The sequence below is a fragment of the Zingiber officinale genome, chromosome 11B (genome assembly GCF_018446385.1).
Source record: "Zingiber officinale cultivar Zhangliang chromosome 11B, Zo_v1.1, whole genome shotgun sequence".
NCBI classification, from domain to species: domain Eukaryota; kingdom Viridiplantae; phylum Streptophyta; class Magnoliopsida; order Zingiberales; family Zingiberaceae; genus Zingiber; species Zingiber officinale.
This window is the reverse complement of record NC_056007.1, coordinates 82,395,817-82,421,002: the sequence shown is the minus strand read 5'-3', so window position 1 is coordinate 82,421,002 and position 25,186 is coordinate 82,395,817. Positions and strand designations below refer to the sequence as shown.

The window sequence follows — 25,186 nt, the reverse complement described above, 5'->3', positions numbered from 1 at the left end:
TCACTGGCAGAGGTACACATGGTCTACTTTTTACGCATAATTCTAATGTTGCTTCACTTATTCTCTATATTTCAATGACTAATTTGAGCGTCGAAAAATCAACACCAGATATTCTTTTCTTAACTCGACATTAACACCATGTATTTTACAGAGCGAAATAGAATCCATATTCGATCAACGAAACTGACGGATCCTAGCTTTCCAGCTCACGTGTTTACGGCAAAAGATCAATATCTAAAATTAATCATTTTATGTTTGTCTCTTTTTAAGACACATGAATCTTATTATATTTCTCATTATCAAGTCAAGTTTAATTAATATTGAGCTGCCGGCCAGCCAATCACTACTTTTGACCGAGGCGCAGGTCCGGACAAAGCCGGGACCAGTTGTTTTGTGGCATCAAGTAGATGCTGCCTTAACAGTTAACACAAGATCCATCCAATTAGAGACCTAGTCGAGGAGATCCAGCTGCAGATGAGAGCATGAACGGTACGTGCGACTGAATTTAACACCGCCGCCTGCAGCATACCCATCCCCGCGCATCTGTGCGCTATACTCTATAATCTATACTTTTACTCTGTTAATTCTAAAGTACAGATGAAGACGAGAAAAAAAAATTATAAAAAAAAATTATCTTAGAAAGAAGAGTATTTTATTATTTTTTATTTTAATAGAGGAAGATACATGCTATTTTATAATAAAAAAAAAGGATAAATACATTTTTTTTAAGTACATAGTATAATTTTATAAATTTAAAAAAAATACATGTGTCATTTTTTTTATATAATATAATTTTATTAATGAAAAAGGACATATATTTTATTTTCCATCCGTTATTTTTAACTTCAAAATTATTTATATATTACGTTCACTTCCATTTAAAAAATTTAATAAAATAAGCAATAAAATCTTTCCTAATATGAAAATTTTTCTTTAGTTTTACTTTTTCTAACTAAACTTACTTAATTCAAGATAGAACACCATGAACACGCCGCCATGAGAAGAGGATCCACTCCATTCTATACACATCGCTAGCACGTTCCTTTAATTCGTGCGACTTCGACTTAGTTTTTACCATTCCAAGTGTGAGGTCAGTGTGTGGAGATAACCAGGTTTCGCTGAAGCAGGAGGGTGCTGTAAATGTAATGGAGATGATGAAGCAGATGGAAATGCCTCCGCCACCGCCGCCGCCGCCGCCGCCTCTTCTGCTACCGCTGGGTGGATCTAGCGCTTGGTTCAGAAGGACGAAGCCACTAGCGGTGTTCATTTTGTTCACCTTCGTGCTGCTCCTCACTGTGCTCACGGGAGCCCACAGAGGACAATCTTTCGATGCCCTCCTCTCGAGACCGGCGGAAGTTTCGGAAGGAGGTAAATGCCTTGTTCCTCTTTCGAATCCTTACTGCATGCCTTTGATTTAGATTACATTTCCTCGATGCTTTCTAGACTGTTTTCTCCGAAAAAGTCCCAATGTCTTATTCATTCTCGTTCCATGATTCGACGATATACATTACAAAGGCGTAAGATTTGCTTATACGATAGTTGTTCCGGAAGGAAACGGATTTCGATGACTGAAAAAGGCTTAGAACTGAAGCCGGCCGGATAATTAGTGCTCCGTCGAGATTCCTGGAACGACTCTAGGATCCATCGCCAGTGTTGGCTTCATTTGAACAGTCTACCTCCTCTCCCAGTGGAGTGCGGAGAGCTCCTCGGCTTCTGTCTCTCGTGGGATGAAGGGTGTATCGACGATGTGAGGTGGCATACTCAGATTGGTCGAGAGACCACAGCACAGATAGATCTCGTGGACCCTGTCTCATTGTCGGCTACGTTGTGATGTTGCGGCGCCGATGGCGGTTCGTCAACGGTCCACTGAACCCGTCTCAGTCGTAGCCGACAAAATTTACGAAGGGCTCTTCGACATTTGCGCTAGGTGTTGAAGAGCCACGGCGTTATATGGCTAGCTATTAGCTGTGTAAAGAAAAATTCCCGAGATTTCGCCGATTACTCGTAAACCATTATTCGCAATTATCAATATAATTGAACGTGCTGAGAACAAAAGGAATCTTATTAGAACGTGCATACAGTTCCTTACACTTTACAGATAGTGTCTATTAGATGGAGAGTTTTTGTATGATTAAAGCAACGACGTAGCTTTCATAGAAGTAACACGGGGAGCTACTGCATAAGTTCCACCCAGATTTGAATTTTGATAGCTTTGTAGTTGGAGAAACTAGAAAATTTCTTTTCTGATTGGTAGAAACTTGAAAAGTTGACAAAGAAAGATTGCGTAATATATCATATGATCTGTTTCTGGTTAATGCTTACCCAAATGATCTGTTCATCTCTTTCTCCTAATTGGAGTTTCTTCTTTTGTGCATTGTGCTGAATGTTCAGTCTCCAGTATTGTTTGTACTTCGAATTCTTCCGCTGAGGAACCTCCAATAGACAAGTCACATGGTGGTTTGCTCTCCCTTGCATTTGACGAAGCCTCTTGCCGAAGCCGCTTCGAGTCTTGGAAACTGTGGAAGTCATCAAACTACACCACTTCTCCATATCTCTTACAGAAGCTACGAAGCTATGAAGATCTCCACAAAAAATGTGGCCCAAACACTAGGCTTTACAACAAGAGCATAGAGCAATTGGTGTCCAATCGCAGCACGGGGCCGATGGAATGCAACTATGTGGTTTGGATGCCATCTGATGGCTTAGGCAACAGGATCATTAGCATTACCTCAGCTTTCCTCTATGCTCTCCTCAATGACAAGGTTCTTCTGTTGTTCCTTTCAGAAGACATGAATGGCCTCTTCTGTGAGCCATTTCCTGACACAACTTGGGCACTACCTTCCAATTTCCCAATTAAGAACATCCGATCGATCTGGAGCTTCAACAAAGATCCAAATCGATATGGAAGCATGCTGAAGAAACATTTACTTAGCAATGACATGAGAATTTCCAGCGGTTCATTTTCCCTGCCGCCTTATCTCTATCTTCACCTCGTACACGACAATGATGACTACGATAAGATGTTCTACTGCGAAGAAACTCAGCTTCTACTTCAAAATTTCCCCTGGATATTGCTGAGATCGAATCAATATTTCGTGCCAGCTTTGTTCCTCGTGCCTAAATTTGAGAAGGAACTAAGCTTACTCTTCCCTCAGAGAATGACCGTCTTCCATCTCTTGGGAAGATACCTGTTCCACCCATCCAACTCGGTTTGGGGTTACATAACAAGGTACTATGAAGCATATCTAGCAAATGCAAAGGAAAGGTTAGGGATGCAGATCAGACTTCTTGGAGAGGTCGATTTCAACAGTCACTCCAGTTATATAATCGATTGTGCGCTGACTAAGAAGCTATTACCCAGTCTTGATACAAAAGACGTTGCTCTCTCAAACCTCACTGGAATGAATCCAAAAGCTGTTCTAGTGGCAAGTTTGAGCAGTGGCTACTTCGAAAGGCTAAGGGACATGTACTATGAGCATGCGGCGGTGACCAGAGAGGTAATTGGCGTGTACCAACCGAGCCACGAAGAGCGACAGCACACCGAAAAGCTCAGTCACAACATGAAGGCTCTTGCAGAGATATATCTTTTGAGCTTCAGCGACTCACTGATTACTAGTCCATTTTCTACCTTTGGTTATGTGGCACAAGGTCTCGGTGGTATAAGACCGTGGCTGCTGGTAAGGCATGATAACAATCTTTGCCTGCAATCCTTGACGATGGAACCTTGCTTCCACTTCCCTCCATCTTTTGAGTGCAAATCAAGAAGTAGAATGGACCTCGGAGCAGTAGTTCCATATTTGAGGCACTGCGAAGACTTTCCAAATGGAATAAAATTGTTCTAAGATACTAAGACCAGTTACTATAGTGCATGCTTTATATCGACATCCTGAACACTAGGCATACTCTTGTACCTTTAAATATTATACTTTCGCATAATTTTATATAAAGATTTCTTTTCCTTGTTCCATATGATTTGATAGAAAATGCTACATTTCTCATTGTTCCACATGAAAATATTACATTCCTCAAATTCTATTCCTCTTTGCTGTAGATCATCGACAAGGACCCATCAAAGCTTATTCATAAAACTGGATTACAAAGTTACAAAATCAGTATCCAAATGATAACACAGCCAAGTGGCCAAGTGTCCAAAAAACACCACAAGAACTTAAGACGACAAAAGTCACCAATTCTACTCATTCATCTGCATCTTCCCTAGATGCTTCAGGTACATAACAAGAAACTCAAAGAACACATACGTTAGAGGAGCACATGAGGACTGGAAAACCAATATGCCCATCTTTAGCAGCCAGTCTCAAGCATGCGATCCTTAAAAAGTGATCTTTGCATGTGAGAAGGCCATAATGAGCATGAAAATAACTAGTCCTATAGGGAAGTACGAAATGACCCTCTAAAATGGAGAGAATACAAGAAAGAAGATCGCTCTTACAACAGAAGACGGGCTAGAAGCAACTTCTTCTACAAGATCATGATTTGTAGCTTACATCAAGTGACCCAACCCCTACACATATACAAAAATAACCTACAAACGAGAATATGGCGATGACAGTAGCAGTTCTGATGCCTTTCTCTACCATGGACTTGTCTGTGCCCTCCCTAAGCAACGTTTTTTTGGTTCATTTTGCCAATTGATCATCTGCAGTATCTGTAACGAGCAAATAAATTTTATTAAGTATATTTGTCTCCAGAAATAATTAGAATGGAAACGTAGAGTCAGCATAACTCCAACAAATAGCAAGTTCCATGCATATAGCAAAAATGGTGGTGTAATCAAGATCTAAGATTCATCTACTTGGAGGGAAAAAAATGGGATGGGATGGGATGAGAGAAAGATGGAATACCATTTTCAAATTTGCATATGAATCATGCACTGCCGGATACATTTTTGTATACTTTCCTTCCCACTCACTTTCCTGTACTAGTTACCCATCCAATTAAGCCGAGGCTTACATTGGCTGTCTTACTGTGTTCTCTCTTCTTTCATGTGTCTCTGGTTTTTAGAACCCCACAGCCAGCGTGCATTGACAATTCGTAAGGATATTGGTAGTCCTTTGTAAGGGTATTCATAATTTGCAATCTTACATAAACTAATACTGTTTTAAGTGCAAAGTGAAGTTGGTCACTAAATCAACTGAGAACAAAGAGTCAACTAGTGGCATGAAATAATGACTAATGAACAAAATCTGAGAAAGACGTGATAAGTAAAAAAAAAAAATGAATAACTTTTTGTCATCAATTATCAACTCTACTGAGAAAGACTCTTCAGGTTTCAGTACCATGAATTTCCACATCCCAAAATAGCAAACCTTTAGCATGCATCTAATCAAATTGTGAATCCTCTTGCCAAATATCTTCACCAAGAAATTTGGTAAATATTTGACCCCATTTGTGGGAGGTTATTCTTGTAACTTTTTGTTGAAAGAATAAATGGATAAAATAGAAGGGTTGCACTTTACTCAATCAATCTAGTTAGTCTTAATATATCCTGTACAGCTACAGTTGAATTAGGAAACATTTTTTTCTACTCTGATAAGGGTAATGCTCATATGCTTATAATGTAGGGCATCATAAACCGGCTGATATTCAACATAATAGAAACAACAAAAATAAAAAAAGTTCTGACTAAAAAGACTAATATATAACAGCAATTTACTGAACCACATATTTAAGTTTTCCAAATACTCGAATCACTCATCATATCTTTCAAATTACCATACTACATGTTAGTTTTCCCAAATACCCCTTATCTATAGACCCTTCAACCCTTCATTGTTTGCTTTCCACCGCCCTTCGTCAGCCTTCCTCTGCCTTTGTCCGGCTGGTGACACTTGAACAGAAAACAAAGGCAGCCATGAACTCGTGGCAGAGATGGCCAAGTGGTCACTTAGCTAGAATTTCGTGGCAAATTCGACGACAAAATCGTAGCCTATTCATAGCTACCTGACTGTGATTTCACAGCAGCATGCATGGTTGAGCGGTCAACTAGCCATTAGGCCAACTCGGTCGTGATTTCACGGAAACCTTGGCCACTTGTTCGAGTGTCAAATGATGGAGGCCTGAGGGGTTTTGGAAAATCAGTACGTTATTTGATAATTTGAAATAGGGTGGGTGATTTTGGTATTTGGGAAACTTAGTTGTGTTGTTCAATAAACTAAAGTTGCTGCCGTGTGATTCAAGTCTCGGAAGCATCCTCTTGCAAAGCAGATAAAACTGCATATAATAGACTCTTCCCTGGGATTGATGAGAGTATTGTGCACTGTACTTTTTTTTAAAAAAAATTAGTAGATCATACCAAAGTGGCAAAATCACAACCCATAATTATGAATCCAAAAGGGCATACCATAAAGTTATAAAGAGATAATAACCACTTCATCCCTAGTCACTTGGCGGTCGGCTGTAAATTGACCCCCTATGATTTACCTCCCTTCATATAACCTTGAGAAAGGCTGTGAGGGCTGCTTGGGATGAGCGTAATCATCTTTTTTATTAAAGAGATAATAAACAAGACAAGAGCAGATGATTTACATAGAGGTAGGGAAAAAAATCTTGAAGCAGAAAGAGTTACCTGATTCTTCTGAATCTCCATCATCTCAGTCTGAAATAAACAACAATGTCATAGAGGTTAAAAGGGCCATATCCAACAACAAAATTTTGAATTTTCATATTAATCCACAAACTTTACAAAATTATGGCTATCGAATGACACAGAATGTGCCTACATGTTGACCCTAGTAGAACTTCGCAAGATGTGATGCAACATGAATGCTAAATTATATGAGGAAAAAAACATTCAATGCAGCCATATATGCTCATTAATGTTGAACAATTGGTAGCATCAGGGCTAATATGTGAATTTCCACAACTATCATCACAAATTTTTTATCATCTAATAGAAAATAAGGGATAATGACATCACCTAACTAAATTGTCAAGGAAGACATATCAAATAGATATGTAATTGGATGACCAAATTGTAACCACAATAATTCAGATAGTTGCCTAAATTGTAAATGGGTTTTATAAACACCCAGGCAAAAGAAACAAGGATGGAACAATAAAAAAAAATGGAAACAAATAGAAGAGAAAAGCCTTGTAATAGACCAAAAGAAATCTAAGCACACTTATTATAATTGATAATTGGTTCAACGAAGTGCACCTGTTTTTTAAGCAATTCTTGGTTTTGTTCTTTGAGTTTTGCTACTTCAGCTTCCAATTCCATAGTATAAGCCTATAAAACATATAAAGTCGACAGCATAGAACACAAAAGAAAGTTCCATGTAAAACTATACTCAATATGTACATAATATCTACAGGAAAGAGTACACACATGTAGGTAAAGACTTTTATAGTACTACTTTTGAGGATTCGAGCCCGTAGCAAAATATTATATTGTATATAGTATGATCTATTGTTATGTTGATTATCAAGTTGATCTTATACTTCTAAGTTACTCTGATGATAAAATAAACCCTTCAGCCAAGTACATATTAGGGGTGCTAGTTAATTAATTATATTTGCTTAAACATTAATTGTTCTTTGATCCCTATTATTATATATTGTTTTAAAAGTATGTCATATGATATTCCTTTACCCAAAATAAATTAAAAAATATTGATTTTCCTTTACATTGTGATTTATTAACAAATAACAATGGAGTATCAAATTACAAAGGTATTATTACTCTTTGATTTACAAAATATAGCCATTGGGTTTAAGCAAGGAAAGTACAGTAAAGCAAATTAGAAGAGTAGGATGACCTGCTTTCGAGCGCGTGATCTGGCAGCTGATTCCCTGTTCTTGATCATCCTCCTCTGCCTTCTTTCCACAACCTTCTCGATAGTTCCACTGGACCTCCTCGCCCTTACTCCACCATTGAACGCGTACGGAACAGGCGATACAGACGAAAGATCCCCATTGCCTTTCACAAATCCATCGGAAGAAAGAGGATTCACGGGTGATCCTGATGCCTTCATGACTCCTGGTGTGCCGAGACCGACCATTCCCGTTATCATTCCATTGTTCAACCCAGCATGACCAAAGCCGACAAGTCCTCCACTTGCCATGCCCTGCGGGTTCCCCAAGTCCACGCCATTTCCCAAGGGCATGGTAGGCGCATAAGGTGTAGCCGCAGTGATCACCATCCCCAAATTGGCAGCCGAACCTTGAGGAATTGGAGTCACTATGTTTCCTTCACTTCGGACTGTACCTTGATTGAATTCCAGTGCAAGAGCAGAGGACACTTTCTCGCCCGACAAATCGCCAAAAAAGAAGTTGGCACTGTTACTTTTGCTGTCCGGCGGCCTCTGCGGCACCTGAGGAGCCAATTCCTCCCGCACCACCCCAGCACGCACCAAGAACTCCTCCAGCGTCATCTCCCCAAGAGTGTGTTGCCGCGGGATGTCTGCGCCACCGCCTACATGTGGCCTCTGGTCGGTCGAGGAAGGCCCGACGAGGTCCCGCCAGACCTCGTCTACAGTCTTCTGACTGAGGGTTCGGGGCAAGGTCAGCGAGCCCTGCCTCTGGAGTCCGGCCCCGGCGCCGCCACTTGAATCACCGAGTGCTGAGGCCATGGCGTAGCTCTCTTCGGCCGTCCATATGTTCTTAAGCAGCTCATCCATGTTCATCGAACCGAAGTCCTTCCCGAAGCCTCCGGTCGTGCTCTGGAACTCGTCGAACGTCAGCGAGTAGATCGACCCCTGCCGCGTCAGAGTCGTCGACGGCAACGGCACCTCCCCGCCGGCTCCCCCCATCCCCTTAAAATCCATCCTTCCTCAAATCCTACGCTCCGACAATTCAAAGCACACCCACAAGAACATCATATAATTAGATTCCACGACAAAAAAAAATCCTCGACAAAGTTATCCCACAAACACAAACCGACCAGCAGCGACAACGCTCGCTGCCTACTATTTTTCAAGATTATAGCACCTTAAAAGAACCCTAGCAAATCGCACTTGCCAAAGGCAGCAAATACAAATTCACAAGTTTTTATGAACTCCAAGAACTGCGTGAGAAAGAGAGAAAAAAAACAGCGAGAAGAAAAAGAGAGACCTGTTTTGTTTTTGGATATAGCGGCGAAAGCACTGTAACTCCGCCCGTCGCTCGCCCTTCCGTAGCTTGCGATCCGCGGCGTCGAGAATGGCCAGGTGTCGTACGCAGCTGTCCGCGTACATATAAAAGAGGGAGAGCATAGAGAGACGCATTTGCCCAAAGTGGTCACGAGCAACGTGGCACGATATGACCGAAAGGTAGTGACAGCTGATGGCGACACGCACCCACTTGCGAGTCGACACATTTATGCGATCCTTCCCGTCCATTCCGCAACCTCGACAAGGGCCTAGATTTGCACGCGGAGTTTTTTTAATTGTACGGATGATGCATGAGCTGAAGGACGGGGATCTGGTGCAGCGAGCTCATGTTCTGCACGACGTCTGTACTATTAGTTGGCTCTCAGATTTTGATCCGGCGGCTAGAGTTAGGTAATTGTAAGATATCTCGCGGAGGGATTCTTTTGTCTTCTAATTATTATTATTAATAATTTAGATTCTGTTGTAGGGCCTTAGATAGATAGACGGCAGTCAATATTTTATGGAAGAGTAGTGCTAAATGATCAGAATCTGACCAGCTAGAATGTATACATGCATGTATATTCAGGGACATTTTAGTAATATCAGATGTGTATATTAATTACATGCATGCATTATAATTGGGTGATACAGATTTCTAACTGGCCAGATTCTGGCCAACAAGAAATAATGCAGCACTTTAATTGGTTTGATAGTGAATGGCGTCATGATGGGATATTTTTGATAAGGGAATTTATCAAAGGCCGCCCGTAGATTTAAAAAATTCTTAAAATTATATGTCATGGGATAAAAATGATTCACTCGGTCCGTATCTTGTCAATTCATTCATAGATCAAAATAAAAAAAAATAAATCATGAATAATTATTAGTCATTAATATAGATAGTTAAAGTATAAGGAAGATATACTCATGCACATTAAATTTTGACCCAAGATCTCATATGACAATATCTCATGTCTCAAAATTATATATCATACAATGACCCAGAATTGATTTCATGACTTTTCTGTTCTATCTCTCCCGTTAATATTAACTTTCCATAAATCAATTCTAATGCATTTGAGCTACATTTTTAAAAAATATAATTCGAAAATAAGTTGTGTATTTTGAATGCATGTGATTTGATCATCATATCTTTCACCGTCTCTCTCCTCTACGTGATATTGAACTCCGTATTTATCATATCTCTTTTTACTATTATAAACGCAACATCATCAGGATCTGAAATAAATAATGGAAGGCATTGTTGGACTTCATGTAACCTCAGAAATTCACAAAATTGGAAATAAGTCCAATTAAATCGGTCTAGCTCTATTAGTAGGTTTTAAACTCACTGTATTATGACACTTATGAGCTAGGAGAGATGGGGTGAATAGCCAAGATCTTCACATTTGAGTTGCAACGGAAATCTTAAAGCGAATTAATTCAAATGGTTAAAATTTGATCAGTTAGAAAATGAATTTAAAGAATTTAATAAATGCATGTCATCTTGGAAATGTAATTAATCAATAATATAAAGAGATATTTTTTAAAATTAAATTTAAAAATATATGGGAAATGATATAATGCTTTAATTGGTTTGATAGTGAATGTTATCTTGATGTGATATTTTTTATAAGAGAATTTATCAAAGGTCACTCGTAGATTTAAACAATTCTCAAAATTATGTATCATAAAATAACCAAAGGATTAATTTGAATGACTTTTCCGTTCTACCTCTCCTATCAACATTAACTTTCCATACATCAATTTCTAATACATCCGGGCTACATTTTTAGAAAATCTAATTTGAAAATAATTTATGTGTTTTGAATGCACATAATCTCATCATATGTCTTTCACCCTCTCTCTCCTCTACATGATATTGAGCTCTGTATTTACCATATCTCTTTATGCTATTATAAACGTAACATCATCACGAAGGAGATATGAAAGAAGTAATGAAGGATACTGTTGGATTCCTTGTAGCCTCAGAAAAACCCACTATGTTAGGATACTTATGAGATAGAGTGGAGATGGGGGTGAATAGCCTAGATCTTCAAATTTGAGTTGCAGTGGAAACCTTAAGCGAAGATTCACCAAAACACTAACACCTACGATTTACTGGGTATTCACCTTCTTGAGATAACTAATCTAAGGGTTCGATTCTCTCTCACAGTTTCACTATGAAAATCTCCTTCTTGGATGTAGAGAAGCCTTGTATAAACTCAAACACGAGAATACAATAAGAAACACACATGATTACAAATGAAATCGAGAACTACTTTACAACAATGAACCTTGCTTTACTTGCTCTTTTCTTGCTATGGTTAGCCTCTTGATGTTTGGAAAGTGTAGTAACAATTGTCGCCAAAATCTTAAGAACCAACATTTTCAAATGTCCAAGAAAATCCCTTTTCTAGGGTTCTTTTGACACCTCTTAATCGATTAGCATCATCCCTAATTGATTGTCACGTTGGCTCGACCGTTCAAAAGTTGCAGAACGACTCTTTTTCGTTTGACTAATTGATTAATGAGTCATACCAATTGATTTAAAAGCTTTTAATCAATTGCTACAGTCGATTCAAAAGTTTTTTGTTCTATCAAAAATACTACCTAATTGATTGACATAGCCTCAATCGATTGCCCTAATAGATTTCAAGACTTATGTTCTCATGCGAAAATGACTCCAATCGATTAGTTCAATTGATTGGTGAAGCCTAAATCGATTGCCCCAATCTATTCCAGCACTTCCTTTGCTCTCACGAAAACCTTTGCTAATCGATTGCCTCAATTGATTGCCCCAATTAATTAACTAATTAATTCTAAAGCCTACTATGCTTAATGAAAAGTTCCCAATTAATTATCCTAATCAATTGCTTTGGATCAATCAATTGCTCAACCCTAACATTAGGAATCCGAGTTTATTGTTGCTTTTCCCAACATCCACCTACCAGGGCTTCTTCACTAAGTGTCTGGTCAACATTTGACTCACTTGGAATTTTCCTTGCCTGGCCCTTTAGGACTTCCACTGCCTAGTTCCCAATTAGGTCTTTCACTGCCTAGCCTCGTTAGAACTTCTACTGCCTAGTTTCCAACTAAGTCTTCCATTACTTAGCCCAACTTAGACTTCCATTTCCTAGTTTCCAACCAGGACTTATCACTTAGCCCTGCTACGACTTCCATTGCCTAGCTCCCAACTAGAATTACTTGACCTTCAGTTAGTACTTTCTCAGTCAAATATTCGGTCCTCCCTTGACCTATATGAATTCTCTCACATATATTATTAAATATCAAAACTCAAACATGAACCAACCCAAGTTAGTCAAACTGTCAACTTTGATCCGAGGATGATTGTACCAATAATCTCTTCCTTTTTATGTTTGAGAATATGCTTAAATTAGGCTAACTCAATAGACCTAACTTTTTCTCATGTCAAAGCATAAATGAGAGTTTTCTCCTAACTTAAACCCTACATTCTCTCCTTTTGATACACATAAAAAATCTTCTCCTAAAATTCATTCCTCTTAACCTCCAAACATCCCAATGAAAGGCTCATACCTTTCATAGTATCCAATGCTCAACCTTGAGCATACATCCATCATAAATTTCTCCTTTTTTACTCAAACCATACCTTTAAGGTGAACCTCTCTCTTAAAACATGCTCCAACTTCTATCATTGCACCAACAATGATGTGAAGTTATTAAACCTTTAGAAAATTTTAAAATTGAAATCATCAGGTTTAAAATTCAATCTTGAATCTATACCTCCTCCTTAACTACACATTAGTCTCTTTAACCATTTCTTTCTCATTTTCATTAAGAAAATTACTCTTAAATGTTTACTAAGTACTTCATGTAAGATCGAAAAGACGCAAGAGGAGGGGGGGAGGTGAATGGCGTTCATCACTTTTTCAATTATAATGAGTTAAAACAAACACAATGAAAAAGAGAAAGAGCAAAGAACAAGTGTTAACACAAGTATTTTTACTTGGTTTAGAGCTTTCGACGACTTCTACTCCAAGACATGCACTCGTTAAGTGCTTTCGTTAGACAATCATTATCATTTCAAAAATAGGATTATAAAATTTGAGTACACGAACTGTAAAATAAATGTTACTGACAAGAAAGTATAAACACAATTACTTGATCTTCGATTGTTAGAGCAGCCATTCAGTGTCGTCGAAGCCTTCTCAGAGAAGCGCACAAGAACAAAAGTCAGGACGAATGTTATATTGAAGCTTCTGGTCGAAGGCCTTTTTATAGGTCATTTATAGGCGGTCGGACCGCCCCCAGGCGCCTGGAATGCTAATGACATGGCTACACCTCGGCGAAACTCAATCTTTGAAATTTCATCCATCTCCGAGCACTCGGACCAATCCGAGTGTCTGAACCTAATGTGTGTCGGCCAACCAGTATGCGCCACCTCAGCCAGTCGCCCGCTTCTTCTCCTCCTTACCCAGGCACCTGGACCACCTCCAAGTGCCTGGACCTCTAGGCTCCTGGACTATGTCTAGGTGCCTGGAGCCTCCTTTTTTTAGTTACATGATTTTCCTGCATCAAAAGATTAGTATAGCAAGCAATAATATGGAAAGAAGAGTAATAATTAAATATTTGACAAACTCTAGATTGTCTGATCCTGACTTTGAGTTTCACTGAAAATCTAGGTCAGATCAACGCCTACTGCATGTTTCCTCAACCGAGAATGTGTCCTTGCTAGATCTCTTCTCTAGTTGCTTACCTCCACTTAATGTTGGTGTTGCAAGGTTGCAAACATAGTCTCAGATTGAAAGCACATGGAAAAGATCATGGAGTTATAAGAAAAAGATATCTCCATTGGTATGAGACCTTTTGGATAGAGCCCAAGAGCAAAATCATGAGGGCTTGGACCCAAAGTGGATAATATCATATCATTATGAAGATATCTAAATTTTTTTCGATCCTACAATTGGTATCAGAGTGAGATCGCTCTTTACCAAACTAACCGCCGGAAGAAGCACCAGTCAGAGCCATGATCCAAGATCGAAGCATGTAGGTGAAACCTTAAATGAAGTAGGGGAGGCCATGAGCAGGTCAGTGACCTGATGCTTGAGGGGAGGCCCTAAGCAGGTCAAGAGTGACCCGATACTCGAGGGGAGACCTTGAGCAAGTTAAGAGTGACTCGATGCTTGAGGGGGGCTTGTGGTTCTTTGTTTGAGGGGGGATTGTTGGTGTTGCAAGCTTACAAACATAGTCCCACATTGAGAGCACATGGAAAATATCATGGTTTATAAGAAAAAGATATCTCCATTCATATGAGGTATTTTGGGTAGAGTCCAAGAGCAAAACCATGAGGACTTGGGCCCAAAGTGGACAATAGCATATTATTGTGGAGATATATAAATTCTTTTCGATCCTACACTTACCAATCGCAGACTTCCTTGATGTAAGGTCCCTTGACCCCACTAAGACTTGCTGCCAAATCTCAGCCAATTTGGACTTCAGTAAGTTGTCAACTCAACTGGTCTTTCTCCTGCCAAATGTTAACCAATCTGGACTTCATGCCAACTATCAAGCTAGGTGAACTTCAGTCTAGTATTTCGGTTCTCTAGACCCATTAAATTCATATCCTGTACACTTAGTAAAAGAATTAGATCACAACATAATCTAACTTTAACTTTTGTCATACATCAAAATCTGAATTTGATTATTAGTACAACCTGCACCAGCACTTCAAAGGGATATGGATAGTTAAATGACCTAACTATGGCTTAAATGGCTGAAATCAGACCATTTCGATTGGTGAGTTTGAAATTTTAGATTCAATTTTAGACGAAATTCAGAAACTCAAAAATAATTCTACGATATTCAAAAAATCATGAAACTTTACATAGACATTACTTATATCACATATTATCATCGAAAAATAGACTTCTATGAAAATATATTTTATTTTCAAAGAATAATACAAAATAGAAAACCATTGAAAACTTCAATATTTTACTCTAACTTTATATTCAACTAATCAATGGTAATTTCTATCAATAAATAGACTTTGCTAAAGTTTTCTAAAATCATTTTCAAAAATAATTTCTAACCATAATCTATGAGCTAAATGCGCATGACTTGTACATTAGCTTTCATTGTGATTGTGTTGGTGTAATCATGCTCTGGATAAGAAGTTTCTGTAGGATCAAAAAGATTCTAGAGGAGGGGGGGGGGGTGAATAACATTTGTCACTTTTTCTAGAATCACGAGAAGAATACACAGCAGAAAATAAACGAAGAAGAGAAGAATAATCGCTAACACAAGTCTTTTTACTTGGTTCAGAACCTTCGGCGACTCCTACTCTAAGGTCTGCACTCGGTAAGTGCTTTCGTTGGACAATCACTATAAGATCGAAGAGATTATAGAGTTTAAGCACAATGCGAGTATGCACAAGTATACCAACAATAATAAGAAGTAGAAGTTTGATCGTAGGTTGTCGGAGTAGCCTTTCAGTATTATCAGAGCCTTCTCGGAGCAACGCATAAGAACGAAAATTGTAGCGAATGATATGTGGAAGCCTCTGGTCAAAGGCCTTTTATAGGTAGGTCATTTCCAGGTGCCCAGACCACCCTCGGGCACCAAGAATACTGATGGCATGGTTGCACCTTGGCGAAACTCAATCATCAAAATTTCATCCATCTATGGGCGCCCAGACCAGTCCGGGCTCCTGGACCTGACGTGTGCCAGCTAACCAATGTGCACCACCTCAGCCAGTCATCTGCTACTTCACCTCCTTGTCCGGGCACCTAAAGCATCTCCGGGCACTGAGACATCCGGGCGCCCAGATGTCTGAGCGTCTGAACACAGTCTAGGTGTCTGGAGCCTCTTTTTTAGCCATATTATAGCTTTGATTCCCTGTAAAAATATGTCAATTTAAGCAACAAAAATTATCCTATAAAATAGAGTTAGTACATTAAAAATATGATTAATTTATGACTTAGATTCTACCTTCCAAGACCAAGATCTAGTCATGATTTTAACTTAGACTTCCCAAATAACTCTAAGTTGGACTGCGCCTATAGTCCCATAGGGACTCATCCTCACTAGATCTCTCTCTTCTAGTGAATTACCTAACTTACCATTTGCAATCAATTGACTTGCCTTTTGACCCACCAGGTCTTCCCGCTAGTTGTCAGGTCTGCAGACTCAACTGGACTTCGCCCAGTTGTCAGGTCTCGCGGACTCAGCCAAACTTTCATTCAGAAATCAGGTCACTCCTTAATATATCTGTTCTTTCCACCAACTATCAGGTCTAACAGACCTAACTGGATTTTAGCCTAGTGTTAGGTCCTCCAGACCCGTCAAGTCTTGTTTACAGTAACAAGGTCAAACAACACAACATCTAACTTTAATTTATTTGTTATTCATTAAAACCTAAGCTCGATCATTGGTGCTTACTGCACCAACAATTTTAATGATTGACAATTATTTAAGTTTAGGTTAATACGTTGAATTTAACTTGAGTTACAAGTTTATCGAATAAGAGGAGTTCAAGAAGGTTGAGGATCAGATTCTTAGCAAGAAGAAGTCCTTGCAGGTCAGAAGACTAGATGCAAGGTAAGAGAAGTCCAAGAAGGTCAAACTCTAGATTCTTAGCAAGGAAAAGTCTTTGCAGATCGGAAGACTAGATGCAAATCAAAAGAAGTCCAAGAAGGTAGAGGACCTGATTCTTGGCAAAATCTAGGAAACCGAGCAGATCGCAAGATCAAATGCTAAGGTAGATGAAGACCCAAAGATGAGGGAGGTTCAAGCATAAAGTGCAAGGAACAGGAGGTTCATCTGGCATAAAGTAATTGGTTTCGATTGGTAATGTGTTTGAGGGTTTAGGATTGAAAACCCTATTTTAGGTGTACCAATCGATTGTCATGAATTGTCAATCGATTAGTAATTAAAATTGAGCACACATAAGCATTCAAATCAATTGATCAAGCAAGCAATCCATTAGGAGTTCTCTTCGCAAACACAAAAAAATTCCAAGTTGATCAACCAATCGATTAGGAATTGTTTAATCAATTGGTGCAATCAATTAAGAGCTTTCTTCGTCAACACTGAAGCATTCTAAATCAATCAACCAATCGATTAGGAATTACCTAATTGATTGGTACAATCGATTAGAAGCTTTCTTTGTGAACACAGAAGCATTCCAAATCTATTAACCAATCGATTAAATAAGTCTTAATCGATTGGTGCAATCGATTAGGAATTTTCTTCGCAAATATAGAAGTATTTCAAATTGATTCACTGATCGATTGGGGTACTACCAATCGATTAGTGTAATCGATCTGAAAGTGTTCTTCAAGAGTATAGAAAGCTCCCAAATCGATTAGCCCATCGATGAAGACTTGTTAATCGATTGGATCAATTGAATGACAGATGTTTCACGAGGAAACAGAAGATTTCCAAATCGATTGTTAATCAATTAAGATATCTAATTGACTAATTAGAATTACCAATCGATTAGGATTCAAAATGGGATAACCTCAGCCGTTGATATGGAGTCATTGACTGTTCAATGGATAGTCAAACAATCAATAATTGATTGGTGGTTTTTGCCAATCAATTAGTGGATAATGTTTTTTATAATTTTTTTTTTATATTTTATAATGATCCTTATTTTGACTCTTCTTAAATGATGCCAAAATATTGCAATGTAATCTAAAGTTTCGCGGGTGAATATTGACTCTTTGCTTTTTGTTATTTCTAGGTCAATCCATGACTTCTCAAAATAAATTTATTTTTTCTCGGTTCATTCCACCATCCCACCCAATGAATTATTCGGATTTGTTTTCAGTAGAATCCTATGCAATCACAGGTTTCATCGTTCCTATAGCTTCTCTATTAATGGTTAAGTCTGAACTCTGCAATGGAGCTCCCAAAAAAAATTTCTCTTGCCACTAGAAAGCAGATAAATGACCCAATTCTAAAGCATTTAAAAAGGGACATAGGGCACGAGAAGAGATTATTGTTCCATTGCTATTCTTCTGCTTATTTCAATGTCAAGCTTCCATCTGCAAGATTTTTAAGCAACCAAAAGAAGGAGATCTAAGCCAAAAACTTGTAATCTTTCTTTTCTTCTCTACTATTGCTATTTCATTTGCGGAGCTTTGTAATCTCATTGTAAAAAAGTTTCTCCACCTTCAGTTTTAATCCAAGAAGGAGAAGTGATAGTGGAAGTAGACAACTCAGAGTGACTCTTAGATTAGTCGTCTCAAGGAGGCGGATATCAAATACAATTAGAGGTGTTAGCATTATGTTTTGCTTTAAGTTTTCTACCACCCACCAACTTTGAAGAAGTGAAGCAAGTTATTCATCCCCCTCTAGCTCTAAAGGTCCTAACAAGTGGTATTAAAGCAAAATTACTTTAGAGGACTCACATCCAAAGGAGAAAAAGTTTAGAGTTGTAAAGATATCTTTGAAAGAGAGTTATAGCGCCACTTAACCACCCTACTACAATGAAAACAACTTCGTCTACTAGAAGAGCCGCATGGAGAACTACCTTATGATTGAAATAGATAACTGGTTCTCTGTGACTAAGGGTTTCATTATGCCAACTCAAGATGGAGAAATTTTGAAATCCTCAAAATGATCTACTAATCAAAAGTGGAAAGCATAAGCAAATGCTAAGGCTATCGTAACCTTTCAATGTGGACCAAGTTTGCAACTAAATAAAGTTGGTCCATTCAAGAGTGCTAAGGAATTGTGGGACAAGATCATTGAGTTGGATTAAGATACCAAAGACTCAAGAACTGCAAAAAGGGACCTTCTTATAAACCAAATGTAAAATTTTGTAAAGAATGAAGGAGAAACGGTAAGTCAACTACATGGGAGGTTTAAGGAACTTCTAAATGGTTTTCAGACCATTCGGTTGGAGAAAGTGTGGAGAATTGAAACCTCATCAAGTATGCATTCAAATCCTTCCCAAAAAACTCACTATGGTCATCAATGGTTGATGTCTATAAGATTTCAGAGGACTTGTTAATTGTTAAGATGGATTAATTATTTTGTGAACTACAATTGCATGAACAAGCTAATATAAGTCATAAGGAGAAAGGTATAACTTTGGTTGCATGTGAAAAGAGTAAGAAGAAAAACAAAGAAAATAAGAGGGAGAAGAAGGAAGAGTCCTCCTCTGAATCCGAACAAGAGAGTGATAGCGACGAGGAGCTATCATCAAGTGAGATGATAAACTTTGTTTGGAAAATGATGAGACACTCTAGGAGATTCAATAAGAAGGATATCAAGAATATTTTTAATGATAACAATAGAAAAGGTAAACCTTCAGTGAATTCAAAGTCTAAAATTCATGTGGTTTGTTATGTGCAATAGGAAAGGACACTTCAAATCTAAATGTCCAAACTTGAAGAAGCAACAAGAGAAACTTATGAAGAAGGTCCTAAAAGCCACATGGGATGACTCCGCTTCAAGCTGATCAGATGAAGATGAAGGGAAGAGCTCAAGGCACGTGGCACTCATGACATTAAGCAATGTAGAGAATTGTGAAGGTGAAGATAGTCACAGTGAAGATGTTGGATCCTCAAGTAAGTCATATATCATCTAGTGATGATGAGATAACCTCTCCCAATCTTAATAAGATGTATGTGACTATCGCATATTTAACAAATGCTTTGTCAAAATCAAAAAGTAAGGTTAGGAAATTACAAAATGAATTGAAGTCATTTAGAGATGAAAAAGTGTCATGTGAGACTTGCAAGCATCATGAAAATGATACTAGTTAATTTGGTGGTCTCAAGAATGAAAATGCATTCTTGAAACTGCAAGTAGATGATCTTAGAAGCACATTGGAAAAGTTTACTTCAAGTTCTAAATATTTGAACATGATTTTAGGAGCTCAAAAGATGGTTTATAACAAAGCAAGGTTAGGGTACAAACCAAAGCATAAAGAAATTAAATTTATGTCCCTAATTAGTTGAAATCATGTTTCAAAAGTTAAAACTATGCAAGCTTGGGTACCCGAGAAATATATTGTTGATGCTACCGGACCCAACATTTGGGTAACAAAACATTTAGTTCATCGTGTTTGAACAGACATGTGCTGAGGGGGAGCATCCAAGAACATGGTTTATAGATAGCGGTTACTCTAGGCACATGATGGGGGACTCATCAAAATTTTCATCACTTAAGAACAAAAATAAATGTATCATTTCTGGTAATAGTGGTGAAATTAATGCTATAGGAATAGGAGACTTCTAAATTTTTGAACAATTTATGATTAAAAATGTCTTATTAGTGAAAGACATGACTTTCAATCTTCCAAGTGTTAGTCAACTATGTGTTTCGAGATATATAGTTGAGTTTAACTCATTTCAATGTCCAATCGAGCATAGTGAACTAAACACTACTATGCTTATAGGTATAGGAAGGAGAATATTTATCAAGTTGAATTATTTAGTGCTATTAATCTATTTGCTACGTGATTCATGTCTAAAGAAGAAGAGACTTGACTTTGGCACTAGAGACTTGCTCATACCAACATGAGGAATATCAAAAAGCTATCAAAGAAAGAGTTAGTGCAAAGATTGCCAAATTTAAAGTTTTAAAAGGATAGATTGTGTGATTCATGTCAAATGGGTACATAAATCAAAGCTACCCATAAATGTAAAACTATTTTGAGTACATCTACTGCATTAAAACTATTACACATTGATTTGTTTGATAGTAGTAAGCATGTTTCCTTTAATGGTAGTAGATATTGTTTAATTGCGATAGATGATTTTACTAGATATACTTAGGTATTTTTCTTGAAACATAAGGACCATACCTTAGAAATATTGATTATTTTTTATAGAAAAGCAGACAATGAGAAAAATATGAAAATAAATTGATTAAAAAGTTATCATGGAGGTGAATTTGAAAATGATAGATTTGTTCATTTTTGCTCACAAAATGGTTAGAAGCATGAATTTTCTACCCCTAGGACACCTCAATAAAATAGAGTTGTTGAAAGAAAGAATAGAGTTTTACAAGAGGTTGCTAGGAGCATGTTGAATGAATATTCACTTCATAGTTAGCTATGGGCCAAAATAATAAATATAGTATGCTATGTGCAAAATCAAACCCTAATACATAGGTTTTTGGACAAAACATTATGAGTTGTGGTTTGGAAAATTATCCATAATTAAACATATTAGAGTGTTTACATGTAAACTATACATTATAAACACCAAAAATCACTTAGGAAAAATTCTTCACTAAGGCGGATGAGGGTATTCTTGTAGGGTACTCTATCATAGCAAAACCTATAGAGTTTACAATGAGAGTCTAAAATAGTTGAAGAATCCCTAAATGTTATTTTTGAATAAAATCCATCTTCAAACCCTACTAAAACAACCAAGGGAGAATTAAAATTTGAATTGGAAAAATTAACACTAAATGAGAAAAATGATCACGCGGAAGAAAACCAAGAGAGTAAGAGTAAAGAAATAGAAGAGTCACTAACTCTTGAGCATGTGATCACGATAACTCAAGAACCAAGATCCACTAGGGCAAATGTTAATCATCCCTTAGATCAAGTAGTGGGAGATATTACACAAGAAGTGAGAACTAGATCATATTTCCAAAATGAGGGAAGTTAAATAGCCTTAATCTCCCAAATTGAACCCAAAAACTATTGATAATGCCTTGCAAATTGGATTTTAGCAATGCAAGATAAATTATCTCAATTCGAGTGAAGTCAAGTTTGAAATTTAATTCCTAGATCCGAAGAAAAATCAATTATTGATATAAAGTAAGTTTTTTGAAATAAACTTGATGATAAGGGAGTGGTTATGAGAAACAAAGCTAGATTGATTGCTAGAGACTTTAACCAAGTAGAAGGGTTAGATTATGATGAAATTTATATAGTCATAACTCGATTGGAGTCCATTAGGATGATGTTAGTATTTGTAACTCATAAAGGGTTTAAGTTGTATAAAATGGATGATCTTTCTAATGACTTTCCTAGGCTTCTTAGAAGCCTTAGTCATACTAGTCTCCTTAAGATCAACTCTAGGGATAACTTTTCTTGTAATTTTGACTTGACTCCTAGACCTAGGGTTAGTTTCATAAATATATGGATTCTATGGTATGAGAACGGATTGTCCTTGAACTTAGGTTTGTGTCCCAAACCTTTCTTGTCTATAAATGACTGTTGTCTTCCTAGCCCTAAGCTTTGCTTCTTATACACTTTGACATTATTTATCATTTTCTATAGGGTCTTCTTCAATTTTTCAATTCTTGACCTCAAAACATGATTTTCAAACATTAAGTACTCAAACTTTGATTTTTTTTTCTTTTCCTTTTGGACATTTTTTTTCTAGGCATGAGTCTAACTTCCTTATGGTTCTTGCCTAGATTTTTTCTACCTTCCTGGTTGCAAAAGTTCACATGATGACCCACCCCAAGAGTCCCACATAGTCGATCCCATAGTCATTTGTAGAGAGATAAATCATGGGAGGTTTTTTTTCCTTTTGAACAGTGACCATTGCATGGGGGATGGCAGGAACTTGACAAGCATTTTGCTGCCAAGAATTAACCTCAAGACATCTTGGTGGGAATGCCCCATGCAATGACCATCTGTCCGTCCCATAGGGACTTTTGTTTTCCACCTTCCAATCCTTAGATAAGGTAGTTCTAGTGTGAAATAATTTATAATTCACATTAGAATTATTATATTTTATCTTTTCATAATAAATATCACTAAAATGATAACTCTTATTTTTAGCATGCTTTTTATCATGGCACAAAGAAATATCACTAACTAATGGCACCTTAGTTTTACTCTTAGATGCTCCTCCTTGATGTGAGCTTCCCCTCTTGTTCTTTTTTTTTTTTTGTTGAAGTTTCCTTGTTGGACATTGATTCTGATAGTGTCCCTTGTAAGTGGATAATAAGCATATAATGTGCTCTTTGCCCTTTCGTATCGAGGTTCTAGCCTCTTTTTATTTTTCCTTTGCCCTTAATGCCATTTAAACCTTCTTCTTCATCAATATGGGGCACTTGTGTGAGTACCCCGTGGTAATTTTGATGTGATCAACCAAGTTAGAGTTAGATTATGTTGTCTTTTGATGTCTTGTGTCTAAGTGTGTAGGAACTTAGTGTTGGTCCCTTTGGAGGTCGGCAAGAGGGGAGGGGTGAATTGCCCTACAAAATTGAAACCAAAAACCCTTCTCGGATATTCAACTAACTTAAAAGAACTTGTAATTAAAACGACAGAGACTAATTAAGACAGAAAGTAGACACAAAGGAATTACTTGGTTTGCAATCAGAGGATTGCTAATCCAAGGCAAAGAAGGCACACTAATTGATTCTCCTCTGGGCGGAGTAGCCTCTTACAGCGTTGAAAGCACAGAAAGAAATAACACAAATGAAAGCACTGGATTACAAGTAGTTCATTGTGTTTAAGCTTTTGGACCAAGGCTATATTTATAGTCTTGGTCCGGGTGCCTGGAAGGGTTCCGGGCGCCCTAGGGGGGATAAATTTTATCCCCCAACGGTCGGATCGAGTCAAAACTCGATTCTGTTGAAAAGTCGATTCCGGGCGCCCCGGTCGGTTTCGGGCGCCCGGAATGGTTCCGGGCGCCCGGAGCCCTAAGGTCAACATAAGTTGACTTTTCGACTCTGGTTCAGCTCATCTCAGTTCGGCTCGTCTTGGTCCGGGTCTGTTCGCTCCGGCTCCGCTAGCTTGGGTGATCTCGACCTTCCGGAATAGGGCTCACCCGAACCCATGTTCCGGCCTTCTCCTCGAGCAGCCTTCCTTCCCGGTTTCTCGTCCCTCGAGCGCCGCGCACGCTCTTCTCGTCCACCGGTGTACTCTTCCGCGGACACCTCGTCCCTCGGAGGCACCGAGCCCGTCGGCTCTCTCCCGTGTCGTCCTTCTCGCTAGCCGCGTCTTCCGCTCGACTTCCTGTGTTCCTAAGCTCCTGCACACTTAGACACAAGGGTTAAACAAACGCAGGACCTAACTTAGCTTGTTTGATCACATCAAAACACCTTGGGGTTCCAACAATCTCCCCCTTTTTGATGTGAGCAACCCAAGTTAAGTTAGGGAAAATATATGCAAAAAGAAAAAATTTATTTTCAAATAAGTCCAAGTATTTTTCAATTGAAAAATTATAGTACCTCCCCCTAGACTTAACATACTTCTCCCCCTTTGATCACATAAAAATTGGGGTTTATAAATAAGTCTAAGGTAAATTAAAAAAAACTTTAAGTGTAAAATATTTAATAATGTCTAAGTAAAATTCAATTTAAAGACACTCTTCAGAATTTTTCTTTCGAAAAAAAATATTTAAGTAAAACATTTTTCAGATAAAACAGTCATAAGTGTTAAAAAATTTAAGTTTTGAAACTTATCTCAAAAAAAAAATTCTAATTTAAAAAAAATTCTAAGTTAATATTCATAAGAAACAATTCTAAGTCAATTTTAAGGAAAATTATAAGGCAAAAAATTCTAAGATAACTTAAAAAAAATTCTAAGTCAATTTTCATAAAGATTTCTAAGATGATAAAAAAAATTTCTAAGAAAAAAAATTTAAACACAAATTGAATAACTCTTTTAAAGCATTAAGTAATTTAAATTAATGCTTTTTCAGTTAGTCAATTAAACTCTTCATTTCAATACTTGGCTTCCAGGTCGTGGCAAGGCACTAGGCCTTCTTGGTTATTGGAGCAACAACCACTTCCTTAGACAAAGCCTCATAAAGAAATTAGTTGTTTAATTTCCTTACTGAAAATGCTAAGTCTGATTTTAATTTTAAATTAAATAGGTTTTTTGGAACCCAGTAGAGGTTCCTACCTACAGGATTAACCAAGTATTTTCTAGGTGTATAGATTTTTGATATATTTCTAATTTGACTTTGATGAAATCTATAATACCAATTTAAACCTCTATAATTTCTAAAAGTTGAAATATTTGAACCATTGGATTTTTTCAATCTTTCTATTTCTTCTTTTAGTTTTTCATTTTCAATTTTCAATTTTTCAAAATCCTCTATAAGACATGATTTTGCCAAAATTCTCTTTGTTTCTAAAATTTCATTTTCTAATTTGGCTTTTTTATTTTCTAATTTATACAT

At 37.6% G+C, this 25,186-nt stretch overlaps 2 protein-coding genes across 3 annotated transcripts; one reads left to right on the top strand and one right to left on the bottom strand.

The window, feature by feature from the left end:
* Positions 1–978: 978 nt before the first annotated feature.
* Positions 979–3,965, top strand: LOC122033513 (fucosyltransferase 2-like). The gene is made up of 2 exons (XM_042592550.1): positions 979–1,368; positions 2,392–3,965. Exons 1-2 carry the CDS (start codon positions 1,146–1,148, stop codon positions 3,840–3,842), a joined length of 1,674 nt encoding a protein of 557 aa, XP_042448484.1. The 5' UTR covers positions 979–1,145; the 3' UTR covers positions 3,843–3,965.
* A 203-nt stretch (positions 3,966–4,168) lies between these two features.
* On the bottom strand, positions 4,169–9,187 carry LOC122033514 (ABSCISIC ACID-INSENSITIVE 5-like protein 5). Of its 2 annotated transcripts, XM_042592552.1 has the most exons (5): positions 9,073–9,187; positions 7,779–8,799; positions 7,178–7,249; positions 6,587–6,616; positions 4,169–4,666 (listed from the first exon to the last, which is right to left on the bottom strand). In XM_042592552.1, exons 2-5 carry the CDS (start codon positions 8,784–8,786, stop codon positions 4,592–4,594), a joined length of 1,185 nt encoding a protein of 394 aa, XP_042448486.1. In that variant the 5' UTR covers positions 8,787–8,799; positions 9,073–9,187; the 3' UTR covers positions 4,169–4,591. The 2 variants fall into 2 exon arrangements, with proteins under 2 accessions (XP_042448486.1, XP_042448485.1); XM_042592551.1 differs by lacking the exon at positions 9,073–9,187 and having other exon boundaries at positions 7,779–9,049.
* Positions 9,188–25,186: the final 15,999 nt, after the last annotated feature.